The 26871-nt window shown below is 31.1% G+C and overlaps 4 protein-coding genes and 1 long non-coding RNA gene across 12 annotated transcripts; 3 read left to right on the top strand and 2 right to left on the bottom strand.

The window, feature by feature from the left end:
• Nucleotides 1–65: 65 nt before the first annotated feature.
• On the bottom strand, nucleotides 66–13148 carry Wdr33 (WD repeat domain 33). Of its 8 annotated transcripts, none has more exons than XM_080154364.1 (20): nucleotides 12956–13148; nucleotides 11458–11590; nucleotides 10922–11011; nucleotides 10513–10595; nucleotides 10160–10239; nucleotides 9836–9978; nucleotides 9489–9570; nucleotides 9294–9406; nucleotides 8857–8982; nucleotides 8358–8493; nucleotides 7925–8046; nucleotides 7508–7706; nucleotides 7059–7179; nucleotides 6695–6837; nucleotides 6211–6320; nucleotides 5596–5705; nucleotides 5154–5268; nucleotides 2077–2171; nucleotides 632–993; nucleotides 66–421 (listed from the first exon to the last, which is right to left on the bottom strand). In XM_080154364.1, exons 1-19 carry the CDS (start codon nucleotides 13143–13145, stop codon nucleotides 899–901), a joined length of 2286 nt encoding a protein of 761 aa, XP_080010490.1. In that variant the 5' UTR covers nucleotides 13146–13148; the 3' UTR covers nucleotides 66–421; nucleotides 632–898. The 8 variants fall into 8 exon arrangements, with proteins under 8 accessions (XP_080010490.1, XP_080010492.1, XP_080010491.1 ...); XM_080154366.1 differs by having other exon boundaries at nucleotides 66–392; XM_080154365.1 differs by having other exon boundaries at nucleotides 66–392; nucleotides 638–993.
• Nucleotides 13145–14542, bottom strand: Roc2 (Regulator of cullins 2). The gene is made up of 4 exons (XM_080154373.1): nucleotides 14280–14542; nucleotides 13784–13878; nucleotides 13604–13652; nucleotides 13145–13437 (listed from the first exon to the last, which is right to left on the bottom strand). The coding sequence occupies exons 1-4, from the start codon at nucleotides 14322–14324 to the stop codon at nucleotides 13288–13290; spliced, it is 339 nt and encodes a 112-aa protein (XP_080010499.1). The 5' UTR covers nucleotides 14325–14542; the 3' UTR covers nucleotides 13145–13287.
• Nucleotides 14543–15798: 1256 nt separating this feature from the next.
• LOC145314456 (uncharacterized) lies at nucleotides 15799–18460 on the top strand. The gene is made up of 2 exons (XM_080154356.1): nucleotides 15799–17922; nucleotides 18102–18460. The coding sequence occupies exons 1-2, from the start codon at nucleotides 15805–15807 to the stop codon at nucleotides 18321–18323; spliced, it is 2340 nt and encodes a 779-aa protein (XP_080010482.1). The 5' UTR covers nucleotides 15799–15804; the 3' UTR covers nucleotides 18324–18460.
• Nucleotides 18461–18566: 106 nt separating this feature from the next.
• On the top strand, nucleotides 18567–24056 carry LOC145314462 (zinc finger protein 711-like). Its single transcript, XM_080154362.1, has 5 exons — nucleotides 18567–18699; nucleotides 19136–19627; nucleotides 19849–19977; nucleotides 20288–21495; nucleotides 23914–24056. The coding sequence occupies exons 1-4, from the start codon at nucleotides 18614–18616 to the stop codon at nucleotides 20514–20516; spliced, it is 936 nt and encodes a 311-aa protein (XP_080010488.1). The 5' UTR covers nucleotides 18567–18613; the 3' UTR covers nucleotides 20517–21495; nucleotides 23914–24056.
• Nucleotides 24057–25399: 1343 nt separating this feature from the next.
• Nucleotides 25400–26706, top strand: LOC145314464 (uncharacterized). The gene is made up of 3 exons (XR_013877771.1): nucleotides 25400–25632; nucleotides 26046–26359; nucleotides 26449–26706. It is a non-coding gene; the product is annotated as an uncharacterized LOC145314464 (long non-coding RNA).
• The last annotated feature ends 165 nt before the right edge of the window (nucleotides 26707–26871 follow it).

Raw genomic sequence — 26871 nt, 5'->3', positions numbered from 1 at the left:
ATAATCAGACTAATATACAACAATTGAAGAGTAGCTTCCATCCATATAAAACAAGTACAACAAACTTACTAGGTAATTTATATTTATTTAGTTTTGAGAATAATTTTTACAAAATAATCACATTTTCTTTTACCAGAAAAATTTATTTAGAGTTGAAGTTTTACAGATTATTTAATCTTGAAAGTGTTTTTTTTTAATGATGTAAATAATAACTATTGTACCTAATAAAACAATCAAAAATTAACAAAATAAAACATAATTAATAATTCTTAGTACATACATATAATTATACAATATCATATTCATAATGTAGATCACTTATGACAATTCATCTAAGAAGATAGTTCCAACTATTACATAGATGTGACATTTACATCTGACTTTATAGTATTCTTTTTTAACAAGGGGGAGGTAGGTTGTTCTAAAATTCCGTAAAGGTGTGAGTTTTAAGTCTTAAAAAAACAGAAGTAGAACGATAATATTCACTAAATATTATGTGTATTCCTTATTGAAAAGAACTACCTATAGGTAGAAAAAAATATTAGTGAAAAATATTTAGTGAATATTATCGATCTACTACTGTTTTTAAGTCTTAAAACTCACACCTTTACGGAATTTTAGCACAACTTACCTCCACCTTTTTAGGATCTATGAAGAGATTAAAGTAAAATATAAAGATTGAGTAGAAATAACATGGATATCTATCCACTACTTATTATTCCTCTACATTTTATTTTAATAAAATGTAAACTTTTCTCAATCAGAAACTTTACTAGTATCTGCAATTAAATATTAGGCTGTTTTATTTTTCAATTGTCTTTTTCATAGCCTAATAACTTCAATAATCCTCAAAATAATATAGTTCATGATCACATTTCACTGGTGTGTTTGTGTATGTTTAATTCCTGCCTCCCCTACCACCTCCTCTGAAGCCACTCCAGTTGGAATTCCGTTCCCCTGGATAGTTGTGTTCTTGTGAATGAGATCTTTGGCCTGCACATTCGGGGATAAAGGTATAATTAAATGGACCAAAAAATATTTACCTACATAAAAACTTTCCCATTGTGTCAAAACTTAATTAAGATACCTCTAAAAATTCTCTTTAATAGTTATTTCTCGCATCGTATTAAAAACGGCTTTCCGCGGATATAGAATGTACAATTATGAGATTAAAACTAGTTTTTTTAGCCCCGAGGTGCCGAAGGCACCGGCTAAAAAAAATTGGTTTTAATCTTATGATTGTACATTTTTATATTTGTAGAAAGCTGGATATAATACGATGCTAGACATAGTTTTTTCGTATGGATGAGAACCGGTTCCTATCCACCGGATTCGAATGAATACGAGAATAGTTATTTCTCGCATCGTATTATAAACGGCTTTCCGCGGATATAGAATGTACAATTATGAGATTAAAACTAGTTTTTTTAGCCCCGAGGTGCCGAAGGCACCGGCTAAAAAAAATTGGTTTTAATCTTATGATTGTACATTTTTATATTTGTAGAAAGCTGGATATAATACGATGCTAGACATAGTTTTTTCGTATGGATGAGAACCGGTTCCTATCCACCGGATTCGAATGAATACGAGAATAGTTATTTCTCGCATCGTATTATAAACGGCTTTCCGCGGATATAGAATGTACAATTATAAGATTAAAACTAGTTTTTTTAGCCCCGAGGTGCCAAAGGCACCGGCTAAAAAAACTGGTTTTAATCTTATGATTGTACATTTTTATATTCGTAGAAAGCTGTATATAATACGATGCTAGACATAGTTTTTTCGTATGGATGAGAACCGGTTCCTATCCACCGGATTCGAATAAATACGAGAAAATTCATTATTAAATCATTAACAGATGTCCTATTTAATAACATCAAATCAATAAAAAAGAAACGCACCCGAAAAATGAGCATTAATGAATTAGTACCAAATCCTAAAAAATATGATTTAAAAGCAAATATTTCTTTTTTAAATTAGAGCTTACTGTTATCAATGAAGATAGAAGAGGCAATTTCTTTATGTGCTTTGCTTCAATCTCAGAATTTATTTACTGTCCATTTACATAGCCTTTACCCCTGCCTGGATTATGAGGGCCACCACCTCCTCCTCCAGAATAATTCTGTTGGTAAGAATTAGAGCCATGGTTGTTGTAATCATTGTTGGGTCCCCTGAAATATTATTGTGTTACTACCTTTACGCCTTTAACATTGAGATAGAACATCGGCGGTTTCCCAGATCGTGCCCAGTAGGCACTGGGGTTAGGCATGAAAAAAAAACACAGCAGGCACTTTAAGGGAAAGTAAAACTTTATCATTCCGATTTTTATTTTAATTTTGGGGGGAAATTATTCATAACTGTATATTAGGATATACAGAGTGACCACTCAAAATTTACAAATATATAGTACATTTATAGTACATAAAAATTTTCATTTAGTACCATATAGTATACTAAATTTTAACTAATATAGTACCATATAGTACCAAAATTTTAACTAATTATGTAGTAATACCATATAGTACCAAATATTAAAAAATAGTACCTATATATCTTATTAAATAAAATAGTAAGGGTTTTATGTCTGAAGCTTAAGATCTCATTAACTACTGAACAATTGGGTTAGCAATTTTAGGTAAGCTTCACTGAGGTCGTATGTAGGTTTTGGGCTATTTAATTTTCAGAATTATGTCCTGGGATGTCCTAGAATCTAGGTACTTAGCTGCTAGTCTATAATACAAAGAAGCTTGATGTCTGTCCGTCTAAAGATTAAGAATTTGGTAACTGCTGAACTGAATGGGCACTACTCTCCAGGGAATATAGTGGTCATATAGTGGTTTTCAGCAATTTTTGTGGGGTTGGTAAATCCTAACCCCCTCAAAAAAAATGATATCCCCCACTAAATTTTTTCTTGTAAGTAAAAAGTAATTGCTGAACCAATTGGGCTCTACTCTTCAGAGAATATTTGTACTGTTCATGTGGTGGTTTTAAGCACAGTGTGGGGCGAAGCCGCAGAGAAAAAAAACAAATAAAGGGGATAGGAAATCCCCCTTAACAACAACAATTTACAGTGAGGATCTAAACCTATACACTTCACCGACTCAGAATTACCATTTTTTTTATAATTTAATGGGCGTGCTGTTCCAACCAGTTCCTTTCATGATATAATGACTATTGATACTCAAAAAAGTGTTCTGGTTGCTTTTGTTCAGCAATATGTCAGTTTTGATTTTCATAAAAAAGGGAAGGGTTCCCTCTAGAGGAGAAAATTTTTTCTTCTTTCAAAGTATGGCTTTATTTACCTTCCTGAAGAGTAGATTAAGAATCAAATAATGGTTTATAAAAATATTGACCCTTGAAAACTTATCCTTAAATAACTCAAAATCTGCTGATTTTGCTAAAACATTCAAAATTGTCAGTCTTTTAAGGATAGCCCTTTCTATGATGAAAATCTTTAAAAATCGTTTTTTAAAATTCTTTAATATACTCTTCGGATCTACTGCAGTTCACGGTAAAATATTGCTGGTAAGCAATATTTCCAAAAATCTTTAAATTTTAAAGGCTGCTAGCTGCCAAACGGCTGAACGTACAGATCATGCCCGCACACTGTTTCAAGCGGCATAAGAAGGCCTACAAATAATCTGGAATAGCTATAAATCAATAATGCATAATTATCTCGCAGTGCTGAGAAATGCGCGAAAAAGACCTATTTTACGCGTTTTTTCTTCAGTGAAGCTTTCCCTGTGCATAATTGGATCTTGGCTATTCCAGATTATTTGTAGGCCTTCGTAGGCCGCTTAAAATGGTGTGCGGATATGATCTGAACATTCAGATGTTTGGCAGCTAGCAGCTTTTAAAATTCATAGATTTTTGGAAATATTGCTTACCAGCAATATTTTACCGTGAACTGCAGTAGTTCCTACTCTTCAAAGCAAATTCAGGAAGGTGTATAAAGCCATAACAAAAATTCTTTTTTTTTTGAAAATCAAATTGACATATTGCTGTAAAAAGCTACCAGAACACTTGTTTTGGTGTCAATTGTCATTATATCATAAAAGAAATGGGTTAAAATAGTGCGCCAATTTTTTTTGCATTTTGAGTCGGTCTACTATACATACACCTCCAAGGTCCTACCCTAACCCAGCAGGGCATTCTTTACTTAACCTAACTTGGTCATCTAGAAATATACAGGAAAAGCACTAATTAAAAATTTAGTTTATGTATTCAGCCGCTTCAGCAATCATAAAAATATGAAGAACAAAAAGAGTTTTATATCTTATAGGAAATAATAAAAATCATTGAAGCAAAAAAATATATTATCAAGGTGATTTTAAGAGTCATTGCATATTTCAAAGCTTATAATTTTACTTTACATACCCAAATCACTACTCTCTCTATATATATATTAGTATGTATTAGAGCTGAAAGTACATTGTAATATTACAAACAATATTATAAACTTTGGTTGGTAATAAGTTTTAAAATAATATTAAAAATTTTTTATATAGTACCAAAATTTTAACTCATATAGTACATATAGTACCTAGTTTGTCATATAGTACCATATAGTACAAAATTTTGACTATATAGTACATAAAGTACATATAGTACACAGTGGTCACCCTGGATATATAAGTTTGAAGGAATTTTAATGTTAGGGGGAGATTTGAAATCTGCATCAAATTTTAAGGATTTTTTTTTTTATAAAATTCGTTTTTTTGTATAATTCTTTATCTAAAAGCGGAAATACAATTTAAGTTAATTAATTTTGACATCTGTGATTGGTGGATTTAAAACTATCTGCGCTCTGATTGAAGAAGCTTAAGTGTCGTACATCATTCACCCAATTAGAGCGCAGGTAGTTTCTAATCCACCTATCCTATTGGTCAAAATTAATTAACTTAAATTGTATTTCCGCTTTTAGATAAAGAATTATACAAAAAACGAATTTTATAAAAAAAATTCTTAAAATTTGATGCAGATTTCAAATCTCCCCCTAACATTAAAATTCCTCCCAACTTATATATCCTACTGTATATATTTTTAAAACAAGAAACGATACTTTTTTCTCAGTTTTGCTCCTAACCGGTTTTAATCCATTATCAATGATTCGGATTCGAAGCAATTATAGAAAATCTATCAAAATAATAAACCTGTGATGTCCATAAGACTGTTGTGCAGGAACTGAGTTAGGTCCAGGAGCATTTCTTGGATTACCGCCAATAGCACCTCCGTGGGGTGGAATACCTGGACCCGGCATAGGCGCACCTGGACAAAATAAATATTTAGCAACAGAAATAAAAAAGAGCTGGTTCTATGAAGTACATTTAATAGTAAGACACTTAACTGAAATGTATAATTCTATAACGCAAAAAAAGTTGATTAAGGGTGAGTATAAAAATAATAAATAAGTAAAAAAAAACTTAGCTTTATAACTAGCTTGACAACATCCATAAGTAGTGAAGCACAAAAATCTTAATTTGAATTTGATACTATTGTTCACAAAATTTTGAAAATTTTTAAGAGCTGCTTAAAAACAGACTTAGCGAATTATAGAGTAGCTTCGCTACTAAAAACGAATTATCATTTTCATACCTGAATAAGGAGGAGGAACAAAAGAATTATTTACATCACTGTTGGCTTGGTTGAAGTTGGAGGATTTAGGAAAACTTCCAGGAGGATTTTTTCCACCCAAGTTAAAATCTCTGAAAAAAAAATTCATTTTTATCAAAGTATATCAATATTAAAGTTTTTGAAATCCTGTTTTTTTCAAACCTGACTGGCATAACGTTTCAGGGATATTAATGAACTGACAAAAATAGACATATTATATCTAGATGGGCTATTTAACATCAAAATTCGTCAAACTTAAAAGAGATTCCATAGCAGATAAACATCTTAGTTTATTTTTGAATTTAAGGTATACAAGCGATGAAATTTTTTCGATGTTATAATTTATAGAAAGCTAACTTTATCCTAAGGAATTCAACTATTCATATTGTAGGTTTTGTCATGTGCTTCAAGCTATACTGTGACTATTTATTACCAACTAAGTATGCAAAAGAAACGAAAAGATATGCCTTTTCCACTCAAATCTGTACACAATTTCAACCAATGACATGTCTGGAATGTACCTCCACTATTCTCCTATTGTCTTATTTAGAGAGTATGTCTCTCAATTACCTCTATTGTAACAAAGAAGAATCTTACCTTATTAAAACATCTCTGATGGACATTTCACCAGCAGCTATAGAATTGAATAGAGAAGAGCCGGGCAGAACTGGAATTATTTGTCCTTGTGCTACTACAGCTGTGGCTTCCTAAATATATTTACATAGAAATTTTGTCTTTGGCAACTTATATTTTTGGGGGAAAAGAAGAATTGTATGTAAATTACTACAGAGAAAGTGTCCTTCTTACTTCAGCTCTTGCTCCTTTATCATCTACTAGCAGCTACGTCCCTAGAGGCCTCTAGGGACGCGTAAAATTGTTTCTTTTCAATCTATGTTAAAATCAACTATTTACAAGAAATATTTTTTTTGCCTAGATGGTGTTAGTTATGTTTTTACTATAAACCTTACCTGGACCCATGATAAGCTACTCTGTAAAGGCGGTTCAGCGGTTAGCGAGATCCTTTGATACAAACGGACAGACAGACAAACATCAAATTGGAAAGAATAAAACATGAACTAACCTGCTGTAATTGAGATAATGTAATGGCCTGTAGCGCCATCTGTGGTTTGTTTTGTTCTGGTTCTATGATTTTAGCTTCTGGTTTGGGCATCTGCATTACAGGTGGCGCGGCTATCACTCCAGCTGGCAAGTTTTCTCTGTCACCTTTACAAAAAAATAAATGTGTGATGATATCATTTAAAGAACAAAAAAGGATTGTTAAGACCAACTTACCAACTTTTATAATAACAACCACTAATTGTAATCTACAAAATGGGCAATTTTGTGTATCATAATTGGGTATGTACATTAATTTATCGGCCATTGTCCCTTTAGATTCCTGAATGCCTCCCATCCTTATCGAGTAAAACTTCACCAAATCTTACCAAATAAGCGTTTAGTTCCTCTAGTTTCCTCCTTAATTTTATCCACCAGCGAAGGTTTTGTATCAGGTACTGTGGCAAGTCTAACTATAGGCTTCTTCTCAAGTTGCTCTTCGGGATCAACCTACAAAACAACAAGATCATAATTGGAGCCGAGGGGTACTTGATTATTGTATGATGTTTCTAGTAATAAAGCATTAGGGACATTGTAGATTTCTCGTAATCAAAGTATCTAAGAAATTTAGAATCATGGAATAAGGAATTCGGAAGCCAAATTGAAATAAATATCAAAACTAATTTTTGACTGATATAATGGGGCTATTTATTTAAGAATTTCTTGATATTTATATATTACTTAAGTGTTAAGATTGTACCTATAGGGTATTTTTTCCTAGATTTTTTTATGTTTCTTTGTCTAGGTACTTAATAGGACCAAAATTATATCTACGTACCTGAACATCTAAACCAGGAATAAACATCTTAGAATCACTCCTGGTGGTGGAAGGTTGTACAGGATTACCCCCCACCAGAAAATTGGACTGTTGGTCCACCCCCCTGGCTATTTCACAGAGGTTGGCGTTGTCCTCCTCCACAGCGGGGAACAGAGTGTTCAAGTTGTATTTGTCTCGCATTGGATCTCCAGGACGATTTCTGAAAATAAAAGAAAAATATATTGTTATATTTTAAAATCACTAGGTAAATATCAAATCCATTCAGTTTATATTAGTCAAAAACCTTCCCTGGACGTATGAAAAGCTTCAATGTAAATGAGAATCATATCGGTTCATCAAGAGATCATATGCTACACACAAACACAGAGTTAAACAACCTGTTACTTTTGAATAAAGATTTAGAAATCTAGATTTTACCTGGACCAAAATTTGACTGTATGATCATTGCTGCCAGTGGTAAGAATATGTCCGATAGGATGCCAGACCAGGGTCCAAACTATTGACTCGTGACCACCCTCAATTACTCCAATCTCTTTGTCCTTAAAAATTGATTCTTAAATGAATATAAATTCAACAACAATTTATAGCTAGATTATGATACGCTAGTTAAATTAGGTTATTATATAACGTCTAAACTTTTCAGAGAACTTCTTTTGAAAAAAAAAGAATTTTGTTTGGGATTGTGGTCGTATCTTCCCCAAAAAAAAATAGTTATTAACCTTCTCTGGTCCTATAAGAAGCCGGAGAACCATATCGGTCTATCGATTAGCGAGATCCTCCGCTATACACACACATACAAACATCCTTTAAATTTAATAAGAGGATAAAATGAAATCTAAAACGTTAGTACCTGATTCACATTCCAGAAAATGATTGCTCCATCACTGCCCCCGGAGCTGAACATATTCTGGTGAACAGGATGCCAGGACACAGCGCTGGCTTCCTTCTTGTGACCACGGAACATCTGCACTTCTTCTTTCATATTTCTATACAGGTACAATCATGTCATAGGTTACGCAACAATGACAATATTTTTTTTTATAAAAAAAAAAAGCATTCAGTTTCGAATCTGGGTCAGTCAAGCCCGTAACAAATGCGAATGAATGACATTAGTAAGTAAAATATATCCATCCCTTATCGGGTCCAAGTATTACCATAAACAGACCACAGTTAGAACAATAATAAAAATAACTGGAACACGAAGTGTTTGATTGAATAGATTCTTCTACAAAGGTTGTGCTATCAAACTTTAACTGAAGAATTCTACTAGAGAAGTGAAAAATTAAATGCAACCGTCTTTCACAGACTATATATTACAGAGTTTACGACATAATATTTTTGAATTATACCTTATATCGAAAAGTTTAAGTAGGTGGTCTCTACTGGCAGTTATCAACCAGTTTCCATTCTTGTTCCAACTACAATCCATAACTGTGGATTTGTGAGCGTGAATTGTTGACAGTACACTTCCCGTCCTAGGGTTCAGGGAGAAAGGAATAAGTGAAAGGGAGAGAAACTGTAAACAAATTAGCCAGAAAACAAGAAAATTATACAGGACTTTGATAAAAACCTTTTTTATCATGTCTTTTTATTTATAAACCAACTGATGATTAGTTAAAATTAATCAAAGCAAAATATGTTTCAATAAACTGTGTTGGTCACTATATGGTAAGGTATGTATAAATATTCCTCATAAAGTTATTTTCATACATATCCTTTTAACACAATGTGAGTAAGACTACATATGTTGTCATAATTATCTTAATTCTTATCCTTTTAACCCTGCCTGGGATCCCATAATTTCAATGGTTGTTGGTTGTCCTTGCTGCCTGACACAACCAGGCCTTTCTGTGGATGCCAATCTACACATTTTACGTCTGCTCCGTGACCTCGTAAAACCTAAATTCATTAAATCAATAAAAAGGAAATGACTTTTAATTAATAAAGAAAATATCTTAGATTCAATCACGAGTTTACTTACCCGTTCTTCATAACATTTTTGAAAGTCCCAGATTCTGATGGTGCCATCATCGGAACAGCTTGCAAATTTGGTATCAGTAGGACTGAAAAATTTGATTAATGATTTTATTAAATCAACGTTTTTGGGTGGGGTTTTAAAAAAACTGGAAGAATATCTTATAGTTTAAGTAGAAACGAAAAAAGTGTAGCTAAAAAAACATATTTTCCATGTTTCCTGTTAAAAAACGTATTTTTTTATCAATGTATAATGCACTGTTAGAAATATTAATAAAATTAGAATTTTAGTATAAAAAATAATGTTATATATTAAAGAGTCTTGAATGTCTACAAACAAATAATGTTTATCACCTGAATGAAACTTGTCTGACTGGTTCTTTGTGAGCTTGGAACATTTTAACATTGTTCATATTACTCTGCCAGTACTTGATATACCCGCCATGATCTCCTGTTACCATCCAACTGGCATTGTTACTCCATTTCATGGCTCGAACCTTGATTAAATTCAAAAGTTTGGAATATAGTTGAAAAAAATCCCCAAAAACATTGAAAGGTATGCAATGTGATTAAAAATTCTTTCGGTAGTCAAAAACGAACGAACAGACAGAATAAAAAATTACCTAGCCTTTTTATATGTAAAAAATAAGTGGTTTTAATTCTAAGAATCATACATACCGGACTGTCATGAGCTTGAAGAATGGTTTCAAAATTAAACGTTAATCCATTCCAAAGAGTAAACTCTCCACTTGAAGCTCCTTAAATAAGAAAACCGTTTATTAATTGTAAAATTTCTTATTTCTAAGTCTAAGAATGATTTTGTGTTATAAAACATTCACGAATTATAAGCTTTTACTGAAATCTAGCTAGTCCTGAGGTGAATTCTTAAAAAAACTTTTTTGGCTCACTGCCTCACTAAAATAAGTGAGTATCGCAGTGAGGCAAAATCATCCCCACCTAATTTTTAGCAGTGAGCCAAAACGTTTTATAAAAATCCCCCTCTGTTTTGCTATTCTTTAAATAATCCTTACCAGTAATAAGCCTTCTCCCATCAGGTGTCCAGCTCAAACAAAAGATTGGACATCTCATTTTGTTTGTGGCAGTTTTAACAAACCTAAAAAGAAATAGAGTATAAGTTTACATTATTAGATGAAAGTTTTCTTCAAGAATTATTTCTAATAAAACGTGAATAACAGCAACTAACTGTCAAATATAATTAGATTTTAGAATACAAGAACATTTCAGTGCATAAATATCGCATCTTTTTTGTGAAAAAGAACAACAATACCTAGCTTTCAGTTGGTATAAAAGAGACAAATAAAATGATGAAGTAAAAAAAAGAAGGATAAAGAAAAAGATACTTTGCTTTTAACCCGGCGATAAAAACGACAAAGAATAAAAAAATACCTATTTATAATATGAAATCTAACTTGAATTTACCTAGTCGTAATTGCATTAACAGGATCATTTTTATAATGTTGTGGGGGTTCTATAGATGGATAGTATGTTATGTCTGGTTGAATTGCACGTCTGAAATTAAAAAAGATTATATTAATAAAGCAAATGTTAAGATTGAAGATGAAGCATTTGAAAAAAAAATTAACTGTAATTAAATATCTCAAATCTAGAACAGGGGAACCTAGGGGTGTATATTCTGCATTTGATCCCCTGCTAAGGTGGGAGGGGGTGAAAAGAATGGGGGGGGGTGGTGGTGGATAAAAATGAAGAAATAGGAGTAAATTGAGCGATATTTGTAATGTACTTTATCAAATAAGGAAGAAAACTTTAGTCATATTTTCCCACCTCCTTGGGGGAAAAAACTAGGGAGGGGGGGGGGGGGGCCGGAAAATTAAATACTTTTAGTCGGAGGAAAATATGAATCTTGTGCAGAACATACACCCCTGATCAATTTACATTTAGTATCCTTTTTTGATGAAAATCATTAGAAATTAATCAATATCAAACAACATAATTACCTGTCTCTATGATCTCTCTGCCAAATTCTATTTTGAATCATATTAACAAAAGAGCTGTTGTAATCTATAGTTTTTCTCATCATTGTTTTCCTTAGGCGTTTACCATCATAATCAATTATGGTTCCATCTGGACCTAAATAATAAAATATTGCCGACAAACACAAATACAAAGCATAACAAATATACGATCATTCATAATTATAAAGTTACATGTAGAAAATATAATTGTCATCAAAATAACTTAAATACAGAATGCTTACGTGCTTACAATATAGATACAAAGCTAATAACAGTATTAGTATTCCCCAGGGTTTCGGATCCGGATCTGGATCCGCATATTTTGGAGTCCAAGGATCCGGATCCGGATCCGCAAAAAAATGCGGATCCGGATCCGGATCCTTAGACTCCAAAAAATGCGGAAAAAATGGAAAAATCTACGTAAATTTATATAAAATCTCAGACATTCTCTTGATGAGAGCCAATCTTTAAGGTTTAGGTTCAGACTTGAAAATTAAAAGTATTTTTGACTTCGAATTAAAGAATAAAATTTTTTTGAAAAATTTGGTGATTTTATTTTTATTGTCAAAGATCCGGATCCGGATCCGCACTGACCAAATTTTGAGGATCCGGATCAGGATCCGGATCCGCATAAAATCAATGCGGATCCGAAACCCTGGTATTCCCTATCGTTTAGGGATTTACAATATTAAAATCAAACGTATTAAATCAGATTTGGAAATTTCTGATGACGATTGTATGAATGAAATGAATACTCCAAAGTTACAGGACAACTGTAACATGTCGAAATTGACCATAGTACGGTCGTACAGGCATAACCTCTAATAAAGTGTGTTTTTTTTTTATGTGAACTTTTTTGAAAGCAATTTTACCCCACTTATAGTTATCAGAATTTAATGATTAATGGCTTATTCTCTTCGTTTTTTAAAGCAATTAATAGAACAACAAAAAAATATTTCAGTTTTTATTTAAAAAGTACAGTATAATCTAAAATTCAAAACTTAGGTGTCAACATCTAAAAATGGTTTTAGCGCATTTTTCTTATGCTCAAATAATCAACCTTTTGCAAGAATGGCTGCTAAACACTTCAAAGTTGAGATATAGAGCTAAAAATGTATACAGATACTATTAGGGACATGTACTAGAACATATCAAAGTTTGAAGGTCATATCTCAACCAGGGAGGGAGTACTGGCCCCCCAAAGTCGACTACAGAAAATCCAAAATGCGCTAAAACCATTTTTATATGTTGACACCTAAGTTTTGAAATTTAGATTTTACTGTACTTTTTAAATAAAAACTGAAATATTTTTTTGTTGTTCTATTAATTGCTTTAAAAAACGAAGAGAATAAGCCATTAATCATTAAATTCTGATAACTATAAGTGGGGTAAAATTGCTTTCAAAAAAGTATGACATAAAATATTTTTAGAAAAAATAACAGGATATTTAAACAGTGTCCATAATAAAAATATTTTGTACCTATTATTGGTGTACCAAGGGCTTGTGTGGAAGGAACAGCAAGTTGGTGCTGATGCCCCCCTAACGATGTCATGTGAGGCGGCATCATACTTGGCGGGGGTTTCTGAACCACTGACCCGCCACCTCCAAGTAGAGGCGGGGGTGGAACATTAATCCCCCCCGCCGTAGGAGGGGGCTGACTTATGACCATTTTTTTATCTGAAGGTATTTATTCTTATTTATTTTATATTAAAATGCAATTTATATTGTTGAAATTAGAACTAGCTGGTTTTTAACACAACATGAATTATTTAATAACATACATAAAAGTTAAAATTTAGTTCTTCTCTTATTTATTTTCCCAGTTTCTGTACCGACCACTGTTGTTGACACAGGGGACATCTGTTATTTTGTTTAATCCACAAGGACATGCAACATTGATGGAAGGAATGATTACATTCTCCCCACACAACTACACAATCTTTTCCTCCTCGTGCATCAACCTGGAATAGTTATTTCAATTACATTCAAACAATTTAAGAACTAGTTTCGTCACTGATTCATTAAAAAAAAGCTTTGAATGAAATCTGTTCCCTGTCTAATGAAATTTAAAGATCTTATGAGTTATTTTAAATTAGTACAAGTATTTACAGAAGGGATATTATTTACCTTTGTAGTTTCTGACTGACATCTCAAACAGGCATCCATAACCTGTACTCTGCAAAAGAATAATTGTTTTTTCGACTTTAAGAAAAAAAATACTTATTGAATATTATCAATATATAACATATTTAATTTACAAATTAGGGTTTATCTTTATTTGTTTTAAAGAAAGAAGAATCATTTTACCTGCAAATTGCACAAGTATCACATTCTACGTCCCAACTCCACATAGCTACAGCATTCCATTTCTTGAGAGCAAACATGCGCTCAGATTCTTGTCCCTAAAACAAACAATAAATAATAAAAGCCCTAAAAAAGGACAATACACAAAATGATAAAGCTGGTAATGTATCTAGGTATATGAGATAACTATTATAATACGAAAATTATGACATTAGAAATAAATAAAAGTCAATTAAGTGAAATAGATGGATTATGTAAACTATAAAAATTAAGAAGTCTTTAGGGCTTTCAATTATCAAAATTCTAACCACCCCCCAAGTCAATAAAGGATATATTTACCAGATTTCATAACCGATTGGGGAAATAGATAGGACTGGGAGAGGGAAAGAAATTAAACTTTAAAAATGTACATTTCCTAGTAAGGATTTAATCGTACATTATAAAATTACAGACCGCAAACATTAGCAAAAAGTGATTTCTATCTAAAACTTAAAAATACCTCGCCATTCTCAACAGTCTTTTCTCCTTCTTCCATTTTTTCCATCTTGTTGTTGATGATAGGTATCAATACATTATTTTTTAGTCTAAAACAACCAATCTTTCAATTTAAAATATCTAATATCATGAATAAACACAAAATTAATGTTAAATATTAACAATTAATAAAGTGACTATCACCATTACCATCTCTTAAAATGTTATAGTATTTAATTCTTGAGTTATTCTTTAAATAAAAACATATTTTGCCGTGTCTCTTTCAATTCAAAACATTTCCCTTCCCTTTTTTGGATTATAGAAATGTGTCTCTTCATCCCTTACTCCATATTTCTATAGCGGCATTTGTGCTTTTAAATGTCGTCATTGTATACACCAAAAATATTATTGTAAGATTTTTTCATAAATTAGAGACAAAAATGAATAGATCTGTTGAAATTTTGGAGAATGCGAAAACTAAATAAAAGAGTAATATTTTTTTTAATACTTTTTTAGGTCAAAACTTATTAGATTCTTTAAAAGTCTAGCAATATTCAGACTAAATGAAAAAACGCTTCTATTATTGAAATATTGAAACCAAAAAAAAATCAGTTTTTATTTTGATACATGTAATAATGCATGTGTCAGTTAATTTGTAATCAGAATTATATATTTTTAATTTAATTTATATTATTTATGATTTTTTTATTTACTTGCGCAAAAGACGACATTTATATTGTAAGCATAAACGCGGCAAATTGTAACCAGGTTGCCAAAACTTAAATATAAAAATCAAATATGTCTTAAATACGGGTATTCTAGAAATTTTATTGTTTACTTTTGTTTAGAGTAAAAGAATATAATGAGTTTTTACTGTATTATATATGAATTAAGTTACTTTTTTCTGTATTCTGAAGCTGATTATATAGATTTTTTAAATTTAAAACTTTTTAATTCGGCAACTTGGTTGGTGCTTCAAGATTTGTGTAAACAAGCCGATTCAATAATATTTTGGAAAATTTACATTTTGACAAAAGTTTATTCTTAAATAGGAAATGTGTAAATAATGTTGTTATAAAATTTTTAAGACTGTAAATTTCTTAAAAATTGTAAATAAGGTATAGGAAAAAATTACAAATAAATTCTTAAAGTGAAAGTTTTTAGGCAATATGATTTTTTTTATCTAAAACACACATACCAATAAATAATTCCTAGGATGAGTATCATGTAAATTATCAACAAAAAATACTATTTATGATGATACTCAAATTATTTGAGCTATGTCAAATACACACAGTTTAATCATTTAATGATTTTATTTAAGATTTTATATACACCTAAATTCTTGACCTTAAATGCTTATATGTAAAAATGAAAAGGTTTTTAATTGTCAGTCGATCTTGGAATTAGCGATTTTTTTTACACAGCTGATTGAATTGCTTAAATATTGTGTCTATGTATTTGTTTTTATCGATGACTTATGCTTCCTTTATTTAATGTTAATTAGTTAATAAGTATTGTATATGTTTCAGATTTGCAGAAACAAAATAATGGACAATATTTCGAACCAATCTACTCTATCTCCTCCACTCCCAATGGAGGATAAGGTAGATTGTCCAATTCCTAAACTATCAAAATATTCTACAAGAGAAGAATTTGAAAATTGGAAAGAAACTTTATTAAATTATCTAAATTTAAATAATGACAACAAGAAATTTCTACAATATGGAGTCTATTGTGAATGGTCCATAATTAAAGGTGATAAGCGTATAAGTAAATTAAACTACAAGTATGAACTAGGAAGCAAGTCGATCACAGAATTAAGCAATAAAAATTGTAGTGAATTATTAGCAAAGCGAAATAGCCAGCTAAGTGATTTAATTTTGCTTATATTAAAGCTAGCAAATAATATAGGAAGAGATGCTGTCTTGTACCAGTCTGAAAGTGTTAACATGATATTTGATATAATAAGTGAATTTATAGCTTTTGAAAGCAATATGAACAATAAATCAAAAATTTCAGAAAGCAACAAGAATAATATATTAGAAATTGCAAAAATAAACTTTGATGTGAATAATTCATATGAATCTTTTTATACTCAATTTAGATCTTGTATTATCAAGCATGCATTTAAATATGAGGACGAAAATTGTACTTTTCCAGACGAGGTTATTTCCCCTTTCCTAGAGGATGTTATAATTGTTTGGTGTTTAGAAAAGATTAATTCATTACTTCCAACTCAAATAGAAAATAAATTCAGCAAACTTCTATCTAATTCAAGCTTATTGGATCTAAGAATTCAGGTATTTGAATCATTACCAGACTTGTTAAGTAATGATACAATTGAAATAGATGATGAGCAAAACGAAACGACTTCAAGCGCTGTTAATGAAAATTTTAAAGAACACATAGTTAATGAACACAGGCCTAGTGGAAATGCTAATCTTCACAATAAAAACTCTGCTCTTCTATACTATGATTGTGGAATGTGTAAAATTATTTTTGAAACTAAAAATGAACTGGACAAACATTTGAATTTTGCTCATAAGATTAATGTTAGTTCAATTTCAGAGGACGCAATTCTCAAATGCAAGTTATGTCTACAGACTTTTGCTTCAAAATATTTTTTACAAAGGCATAACAGAGATGGTTGCTTTCCTGTAAATGCTAAAATCCAGATTGTAGAACCTGCAGCTCAAGAAAATAGACCATTCAATTGTAATATATGCAAAAAGAAGTTTACATCTCGTGACCTTCTGGAGAGACACACAAATTGGGTTCATAAATCAAGCAATATTATTAAGAGTTATACTTGTGACAACTGTAGAACAGTTTGGAATGATTTGCATAAATATTTATTACACACTAAGTGGTGTACTACGAAAGAACCCTATAAGAAACATTGTGAAGTGTGTAGAGCTTCTTTTACAAAGGAATCTTTATTGCTTCATAATAAACAGAAGCATTCGGATTTGTTGTGTTGTGGGGAATACTTTACATCCAAATATGCCTTGGAAATACACACAAGACTTTATTGTATAGTTGATAAGAATGTAGTTGCAAATGAAATATCCGATAAGATAACAACGTCTGACAACGATGAAACAGATTTGGTATCTGATATTTGTAAAATGGAAACAGTAGAAAGAAAAGAAATTGAAACAGACACAATTTTAGAAAGCAATGAAATCAATGATAACGAAATAAACTCTACTAGTAAAAAGAAAAATAGAGAACACCCACACGAAAGTAATGAAATCTCAACAGTTCCAGAAAATGAAACAGTATCTAGAAAATTTGACGAAATTGAATCATCATATTTTGATGAACAAGAAACAGTGCAAGATAGAACAAGTGAGGTTCATTCTATCACAAATCCTATGAAAGTATCAGATTATCCTAAAGAACAAGTCTTCATACAGATAGAGGGAGAACAACACAATCCCTTCAAACCAACCACTCCCATAGATCCTGAAAATATTGTCATAAAAGATGGAGTCAAATACCTTAAGAATATCATAATAGACAGGGAAGTTTATAATTGTATTGTTTGCCAGAAAATGTTGTCATCTAAAGAAAATATGTATCTGCACATGAAGAGTCATTTTCCTGGAACAGAGCATACCTCTTTGTTTGCTCAACTTCTGGAAAGTATGAAACCAAGTCAGGTAAAAGTTTTTTAATGCAGGTCGGGTGCCAGTAAAAACAAAGATTAAATCATTTTAAAAATCTGTCCATATCTATAACATTAGGTAGTTTATTATTACTTTGAAATTTCAAATTGATAATAATTAGATTCAATATTAGCTTAAAGATGAATGTTTTGTCAATTATAACATTTGTTTAGGTGCACCGTTCAGAATATTTAGAACCACTACCTAAAGAGACAAGTATTCCTGAGGACATTGATGTTAAACTTGAAATCAATGATAATGACGAAAATAAGAAAATTTCTCCTAAAAGAAAATACACCAAGAAATTAGGGAATATGGATAACGAAACACCAGAAAATCAATTTCCATGTGGGGAGTGTGGGAAAGTATTAAAAAGGAAAACATTAAAAAATTAAATAAATTTTATACAAAAAGTGCAGAAATACTATTTTTCCAAAATAATCACCAAGATTTTTCTTATTGTCAGTACATTTTTTGGATTTGATTGTTATAAAAAGAATAATTTAAAAGAAACTAGGTACCTATTAACTTTTGACCGTTGAGAAAGTTGGAGGATTAAATATTGTTTGATAAAATGTCTCTTAGGTACGTGCTTTTTAAAAAAAAATTTCCTGAATTTTTTTTGTTTTACTTTATTCTTATTGATTTTGAATGTTTTGTTATTTACAGTAAGCAATTGCATAAAATGCACCAAGTGAAACATTTTGGTTGCATTTGTGAGGAATGTGGAGCTTCATTTGATAGTTTGATGAAACTTAAATATCACAACATGTAAGCTTTTTTCAGTTATTAGTAGCGAACCTTCTCTATAATAAGTATAAGTTCGTCTATAATGACGTTCTTGTAGTATTACTGATGCACTGTTTAGAACTCTTATCCCACTATTATATTTCTCTCACCCCTTTCTTTCCTTTGCACTTTCCATAGTAACATGGACACGTTCTTATATAGAAAAAGATGCATACATGAGCAGCTTAGTATCATGAACCCATTCCTTTTTATCCCAAAACACGCGTAATTTTGCTGGAATAACGAGCTTCTTGACTGTTTGTTTTTTGTGCTGTTACTTTTCTTTTGCTGCGCCTCTGATTGGATTTAATGTCTTATATGTCTAAATATTCATTTTATTAAACCTTTTTTTGTCCTCTACATAATAAAGAATTTTATCCTAACGTAGTCATTGTAAATCTAACAATATTTTTTATAGGAAAAAACACAAAGGCGAGAAGTTTGTATGTTCTGAATGTGGTAAATCTCTGTGCAATAAAATATCACTAGAAAGACACATCAACAGTAGACACACACAAAGAAGTGGAGAGAAAGATTATTCATGCGAAGTTTGTGGAGTTTTATTTGATTTTGATTGGCAGCTGAAAAATCATTTGACAAAACACAAAAATCAGAATAAAAAAGTGTTTTCCTGTAAAACTTGTTTTAGAACTTTTACAAACAAAGATTCCTTATTAGATCATGTTTGCAAACATTATACATGTAATATATGTGAGGCAAAGTTCCTAAGAGAAAGAAATCTAAAACTTCACAAAAGAATTCATTGTGGAGAAAACGTTTTTGATTGTGACATGTGTGAAGCTTTATTTGTAACCAAAAAACGTTTGAATTCGCACAAAAGCACGACTCACAGTGACTTAAAGAAGTGGACCTGCAAGGAATGTCCTAGAGCATTTAAAACCAGTTCAGGGAAGAAATAGTTCTACATATTTAAGAAATATTTTTTTATGTCTGGAAAACTTTATTTAGAAACAGTTTTCGTTCAATCATAAATTTTTACATTTTACTATAGATGAATCTCTTTTGGAATTAGAAAGAAAACATAAAATTTTATCGTGATAGTCTGTAGCTGCTAATCAATTTTTCTATTTCTTTGAACTATTATAACTATTTCTTATTCAATAATTTAGGATTAAAACAGCATGTCCTTAGTCACACAGGAGAAAAGCCAATAAAATGTGATACATGCAATGCACAGTTCAAGACAAAAGCTCATTTGAAGTCGCACAGTTTGATTCACAATAACCAACTGCCGCACCAGTAAGTGTTTCAGACTAATTAGCATTAAACTTAATTTTTTTTAAATTAGTAAATAGTTAGGTACTATCCTATTATATAAAGTAGTACAGTATTTTCTCTTTAGCTAAAGATATCACTTAAAACTAAACAGATTTGGTTTTCGATTTTAGAGAGCCTTCACATAGGTCCCTGGGTGTTTTTTAGGCAATTTTATTTTTCTTTGAAGTGTTCGGATGGTTTAGGCTATTTTTCTGCTCTTTTCGTTTTAATACAAAGTCCGTAGAGATTAGGGACGCATCCGCTAGTTTATTTATAAAAGCTATTTGTTTAGATGTAATGGCTGCGGACAAAAATTTCGCGAGCTGACAAGATTTAAAGCTCACAGAGAGAAAAATTCATGTGGCATAACTGACCGGGACAGATACAAAGGAGAGGAAGCGCTCGGTGAAGCCTGTGAAGTAGATGGTGGGGATGAAGGATACATTGTGGATCGGCATATTGATGATAACCAACAGTTTGTCATTCTTACTGAACAATTCACTAACATGGAAAATATTTGAAAATAAGATTTATATCTTTCAATCCAATCAAAAAGATTATCTTGTTGAATTTTTGTTTGAAAAGACTATGTTTTTTTTAGTTATATCTAGTCTTCTTTTTTGCAATCCAGTTTATTATACATGTCACATAGAGATTTATATAATACAGGTTTACAGATTTTATACCTATTTATTTTTCAGATCATACAATTTAAAAATGGAAAATGAAACAAATAATGACAGTTTTGAAAAAGATGATTTAATCAATATTTTAAAATTAGGCGAAATCGATATTGATGTGAAGGAAGATTACTTTAATTTTTATTTAAACCTTCAATCTGCAATGAATAAAATATTTCCCCATAAAAGGACAGTAACGTCCAAAATATTGTTAATTCTATATTGCTTACAAAAGATATCTTCAAAATTACCAAAATTAGTAATGAACCAGTTAAAGTTAAAAGTTAATAACATCATAGATGTTAAACGGGATATATTTAATCACATAAAAGAAACTTTAGAAAATCCACAAAATAGTGATTTTAATTTATCTGAAACGCATTTCCTAAAAGTTAAAGAAGAGAAAAAAGATGTTTTAGAAAACTGTGTGATAAAGTGTGATGAAATACTTTCAGATCTTGATAATTGTGATAATTTTGATTTTGAGCTTGTTACAAAAAGTGACAATTTTCACGATATAAATACGACAGCCAAAAATTCACAAAAGAAGTTACTTGAACACGAATTATTATTGGAAAATTATCAATATTATTGTAAGCTATGTCACAAATCTTTTGATACAAGAATTAAACTCTTAAGCCACAGAGTTAAACATAAACCACAAGAACTAGGCGAATTTAAATGTAACATTTGTGAACAAACATTGATTACAAAGAGGGCTTTGATAAAACACAAAAGTGCTCAACACAAACAGTTATATAAATGTGAAATTTGTTTTATTGAGATGAAAAATAACAGAAAGTTTAAAATTCATTTAAAGGTAGGTGTTCAGTTAAATGTTAGACGCGAAGCTACTCGTTTACTTACTTTATTTGTCAGCATTTATTCTTATTAGTTGATTATGCTTATGGGGAAATTTTGTTTGCAAAGGTAATTGTTACTCAGCTACTATTTGAGATATGTTTGCTAAAATGTCTTGTGAAGCTTTTCTTGTAAAATGTCATAAAATTATCTATTATTTTTTTATTTTCTCTAAAGCTCAGTTAGTCTGTACAATTGGCTGTTTTATATTTAAATATCTATGCTCTAAAAGGGATAATTCTATGAAGTGTATTTAAAGAGTTAAGGTACTTAGAGTAGTGAACTTTTATATGTCTTATTAGAATATATTAGGCATTGGATAGATATGATTATATGTTAAAGAATTTTTAACATTGACCAGACCAAACTTTTTTTATTTGACAATATCGAAAAAAGTTAAAGTGATTTGCCACATAAATTACATGAGAATGGTCTATTTTTTTCCAAATATGTATAGCCAAAACACCAATATCAGAGAATCTTTTTCCACATATTTCACAAGAGTTATACAAAAATTGAACAGGGGTTCCCCTTGGGACAAGTTACTTAAAAAACATAAAAAATAACGTCCGGTTCATTATGGACAAGTTTTCTATTAGGGTGGGTTCATATCGGAATTAGACAAAGCGGGGATATGCAACAGATAAAATTAACCTTAAAAACATTTCTGACCGAAAAAGAATTTTAAAAAATTGAGTTTTAGAACACGACCACTTAAAAATATAATTCATTACTTATTAGTATGCAAAGACGACATTCAAAAATTTTTTTTGAATCAGAACTATGGCTTCATGGTGCTCCCTGGAAAGGCCTTGAGGAGCTGAATCAGGAACTTTTGTCCGTTTCAAAATATCTCGTTCCTAGCCTTAGAAATCACTAAAAAACCAAAAATTTTTAAGGTTTATTGAGAATTGTCCAATTTGTAGAGGTTTTTTAGATTTTCTCAGGCTAGGAACGAGATTTTTTGAAACGGACAAAAGTTCCTGACTCAGCTCCTCAAGGCATTTCCAAGGAGCACCATGAAGCCATAGTTCTGATTCAATAAATTTTTGACTCCCATTTACAAATAGCTATACAATTGAATGTCTGGTCGTCAGCGGTTTTAAGACTTAGGATAAATTTTAAATCATTCAGAGGTGTATTATCTATAATACAAAGTAGAACGATGTCTGTCCGTCTGAAGCTTAAGATCTCAGTAACCACTGAACCGATTGGGCTCTACTCTTCAGGGAATATACCTACTGGTCCTGTGATGGTTTTAAGCTATTTTCTTGGGGGGTGGGACACCACCAACCCCCCAAAAAAATGAAAATACCCCCCCCAAAAAAAAAAAAAAAATTTTTTTACTTTTTCTTTTAAAATCTAAAATACGAAAAATTAAGTTGATCAAACCTCTTGGGGCAAAGCCCCTAGAGGCTAGGGGCGAAGCCACTAGTATCTATATAAATTGAGTGCAGATCCCCGCTTTGGCCTCAGAAAAAAATGTCCAAAATCGACCCACCCTATTTTCTATAGATTCTTTTTTAAAAAATAAAGAAAACCGTCCGGTTTAAATACAATATACACATTATCTCACGCGGAAATACCAACTAACCATACAACATATATATATATATATATATATAAAAAGACCATTCTCATGTAATTTATGTTGCAAATCACTAACTCTTTTAGATATTGTCAAATAAAAAAAGTTTGGTCAGGTCAATGTTAAAATTCTTTATCACAATCATATCTATCCAATGGCTTATATATTCTACTAAGACATATAAAAAGATCACTACTCTAAGTACCATACTGAATATTTTATTGGTCATTCTTTGTTGTTATGTGTATTTTGTTGTATAAAAAGTTTGAAGTTCTATTAACTAGCAAATGCTATCTAAAGTTGTATTTATGAGAAAAAAGTTTTTGCCATATATAACACGCAACCAAGTTGAAAATAAAAATGAAAAACTCATTTTTTAAGGAAAATCTCTGGTAAAATCTTTTAATTTTAATGTTGTTGTTGTTTTGGCTGCTCGTAGTCAGTTTCCGGTCCGGGTTGTCATAAGTAGGGGGGGGGGGGCGTGGGCTTATGGTGGGGGCTCTGGAGGGGGGCGTTGGAGGGGAGGAAGGCTGGTGAAACTTGGATTAGAGGAGAGGAATGCAGCTACATGGGTGGGATTTTGCCAGAGGTCCATAGGAGTAAGATTTGTAGGATTATTTGGGCATGAATTTAATCAATAACTTTATATTATACACTACTACGTTATTTAAAATAGAAAAAACTTACAGTTCACTATTTTTTTTTAAATGCACTTCGTGACTCTATCCCTTTAATTTAAATTAAAAAGCAATCTTAAGACGCTCGTTGTCAAATATTACTATAATCTAGGAACACGATGGTTTTAAATGTGTTGAATGTGTGCAAGAATTTGAGAATTACAAAGCCCTGTATAAACACATGAGAAAACACAAAGAAAAATTGAAATGTTCACATTGTCCTCTTTTCTTCTCAGATGTACAGCTTCTAGACAGGGAGTGTTCAAAGGCAAATTTTATTGTCTAAATTAGTTTACTTATTTTTTAGAAAAATAGATTAAACTTTATTTTTGTGGGTGGGGGGCCTTTTTTTAGTGGCGATTTCTCTTGGGAGGGTGGTGGTACCCTCCCCTATAATAGTTTTGAACCTTCACTGGACCTATGAGAAGCTACATTGTGAAGAAGAACCATATCGGTTCAGCAGATAGCGAGATCCTTCGGTGCAGACACACACACAGAAATCCTTTTACTTTATTATAAGGATTGAATTAACGATTGAAACATTATTTAATGTTCTGAATTAATTTCAGTTGTACTTTTTATTATTTTAAACTTAGAAAGGATAATATTGCATTTTTTCTATACTTTAACATTAATATTAAAGAATAGATATACAAAGTAAACATTGAAAGTGTATATGTCAATTTGAATACTAAACTCTTAGTCATACAGAAAAACACACTGTGAAAACTGAACATGTCAAATCTCGGAAATGTATTTGTCCAGAGTGTGGATTATCCACAGTTTCTCAGAGTAATCTCAACCGCCACCGAAAATCTTGCCATACTCCGCAAATTAAGCACCTGCCATGCGAATTTTGCGGCAAATTATTCGCAAACAAGTGGAATTTAAGGTCTCACTTGACTGTTCATAAAGCAAATAAACCTACACGTAGCTTTTCCTGTTCTATATGTGCTAGATCATTCTATACTGAAGAGGAAAGAGCTTCACACGTTTGTAAACATTATTCATGTGAAATATGCAATATTAAATTTGTTAGGGAGAGAAACTTAAAGCTACACCAACGCTCTCATTCAGGAGAAACTATATTTTCATGTAACTTATGCGAAGCATTATTTGAGAAGAAAAAGCAGTTGAATTCCCACAAAAATATTACACATAATGACCGAAAAAAATATTCTTGTAGTGATTGCCCAAAAATATTCAAAACAAGCTCGGGGCTTAAGCAACACATTTTGCGGCACAAAGGAGAAAAACCATTTAAATGCGGTAATTGTGATGCATCATTTACAACAAAAGCGCACCTGCAATCGCACAGTTTGTTACATAGCAATGAATATCCTTTTGAGTGTGAGAGTTGTGCGTCGAGATTTCGCGATGTTGGTCAACTGAAAAAGCACAGAGAAAGACAAATGTGTGGAGTTACTCCATTAGATTTGTACAAAACTAAAAACGAATCATAAATAATGAATAATAGTTCAGTTATACGGAAAGGAAGCATAGAATGCTAAAACTAAAGATTTAAAGCCACTTGTATTACAGTTAAAGTTTCAGACTGATTATCTTCAATCATGCTTTACATTTTACAATACAACTATTTTTCAGAAGAGTAAAAAAAATGTGCTTCACATAAAAATGTCTTTATCAAATATTCTGCCCACTGAAGGAGTAACCCTACCCATTTTTCAAGAATGGAAAAGACTATTAATAGAAAACCTTCAAAATAACAGTGCTTACAAAATATTTTTACCTGGAGGACTTTATAGTACTTGGCTTCCCAAATCACAAGCTGAATATGGCCTTAGAATTGAAAAACTTCATATAGATGACAGTAAGTTTAATCATTATACTTTTAGAAAGAAAATCTTACAAGTACACTAACTCTTTAGTAGTGCGGATGCTCTATAACCATGCTCTGTTGGTCTGTCTGAATTAACACTCAACAAAGAAAGGATTTATTCCGTTAATCTAATCTGTATTGGATCTTTTATTTTTGCATTTATCAATGACTGTCGTCAGACTACTGCTAGGCTTCTTTTAAGGCATTTTTAATTTTTATATCTAATTTTAAATTACCTTTGCAATGGTTGTTTAACTCTTTTAAACAAACGATTGTGCAAATGTGGATTTGCGTATGTGCTTTTTTTATTTATTTACATTAAAATAGTAAAATAGTTATTTAAAAAAAAATCATCTTGTCATGTTTAGCAATATGTCGGATTAATAGCTTTATTTTATGTTAAGGTATTTCAAACTCAAACGAAAATTTACTGACACAACGAAATAAAGAGCTTGACGAATTGATGAATTTGATTAATATCCAAAGCAGTAATGTAGGCAAAGAGGCCATTGGTGAACAAAGCACAAGTTTTGATGCCATTCTTCAAATTATAATAGATTTTCATACCTTAGAACACAAACCTACGAATATTCTTGATGTTACTAATGTATTGTACACTGAAAATGAAGATTTTTATGCTTACTATACAAGAGTTAGAAGATTTATTTCAAATTGTTTGAAAAAGAAAGGATGTAAACTAAAATATTTTAACAATAAGGTAAGAATTTTAAATTCAATATAAAGTTTTAATTTAAATCCTTTAAAAATCTACCAAAAACTAATGAAATTATTTTAACTAATTTCAAGGTACTAGAAGAGGATGAAATAATATCTCCAACATTTGAAGAAGTCATAATTTTGTGGTGCCTTGAAAAAATAGATCATAAGCTTCCATTAGAAGTCAATAAGTGTTTTGGTCATATCTTGTTTGGTGAAACTACCTTAATAGGGAACTAGTCAAATAAGGATAAGATGTATCAATATTTGTTTAAGTCTATAAAAATTTCATGATTTTTCAATCATTACTCTTTAATTTGAGCTATCGGCTATAACCGCTTTTTTAACCTCTATGTTTTGTTTCTTCCCTTGATATATTTTTTTGCCTTTAGGTCACGAAAGAACTAAAATCCTTTTTGATTTCCGATGGGCTTCATTGGTCATGAAATTGAATATTTGACTATTCTTTTCAATAAATTCCCAATTTTCTTGTTTTCATGTTTTTACCCTCCC

Source organism: Acartia tonsa, chromosome 3 (genome assembly GCF_053477335.1).
Source record: "Acartia tonsa isolate MP-2025a chromosome 3, ASM5347733v1, whole genome shotgun sequence".
Lineage (NCBI taxonomy): Eukaryota > Metazoa > Arthropoda > Copepoda > Calanoida > Acartiidae > Acartia > Acartia tonsa.
This window is presented reverse-complemented; position numbering and strand designations above follow the sequence as displayed.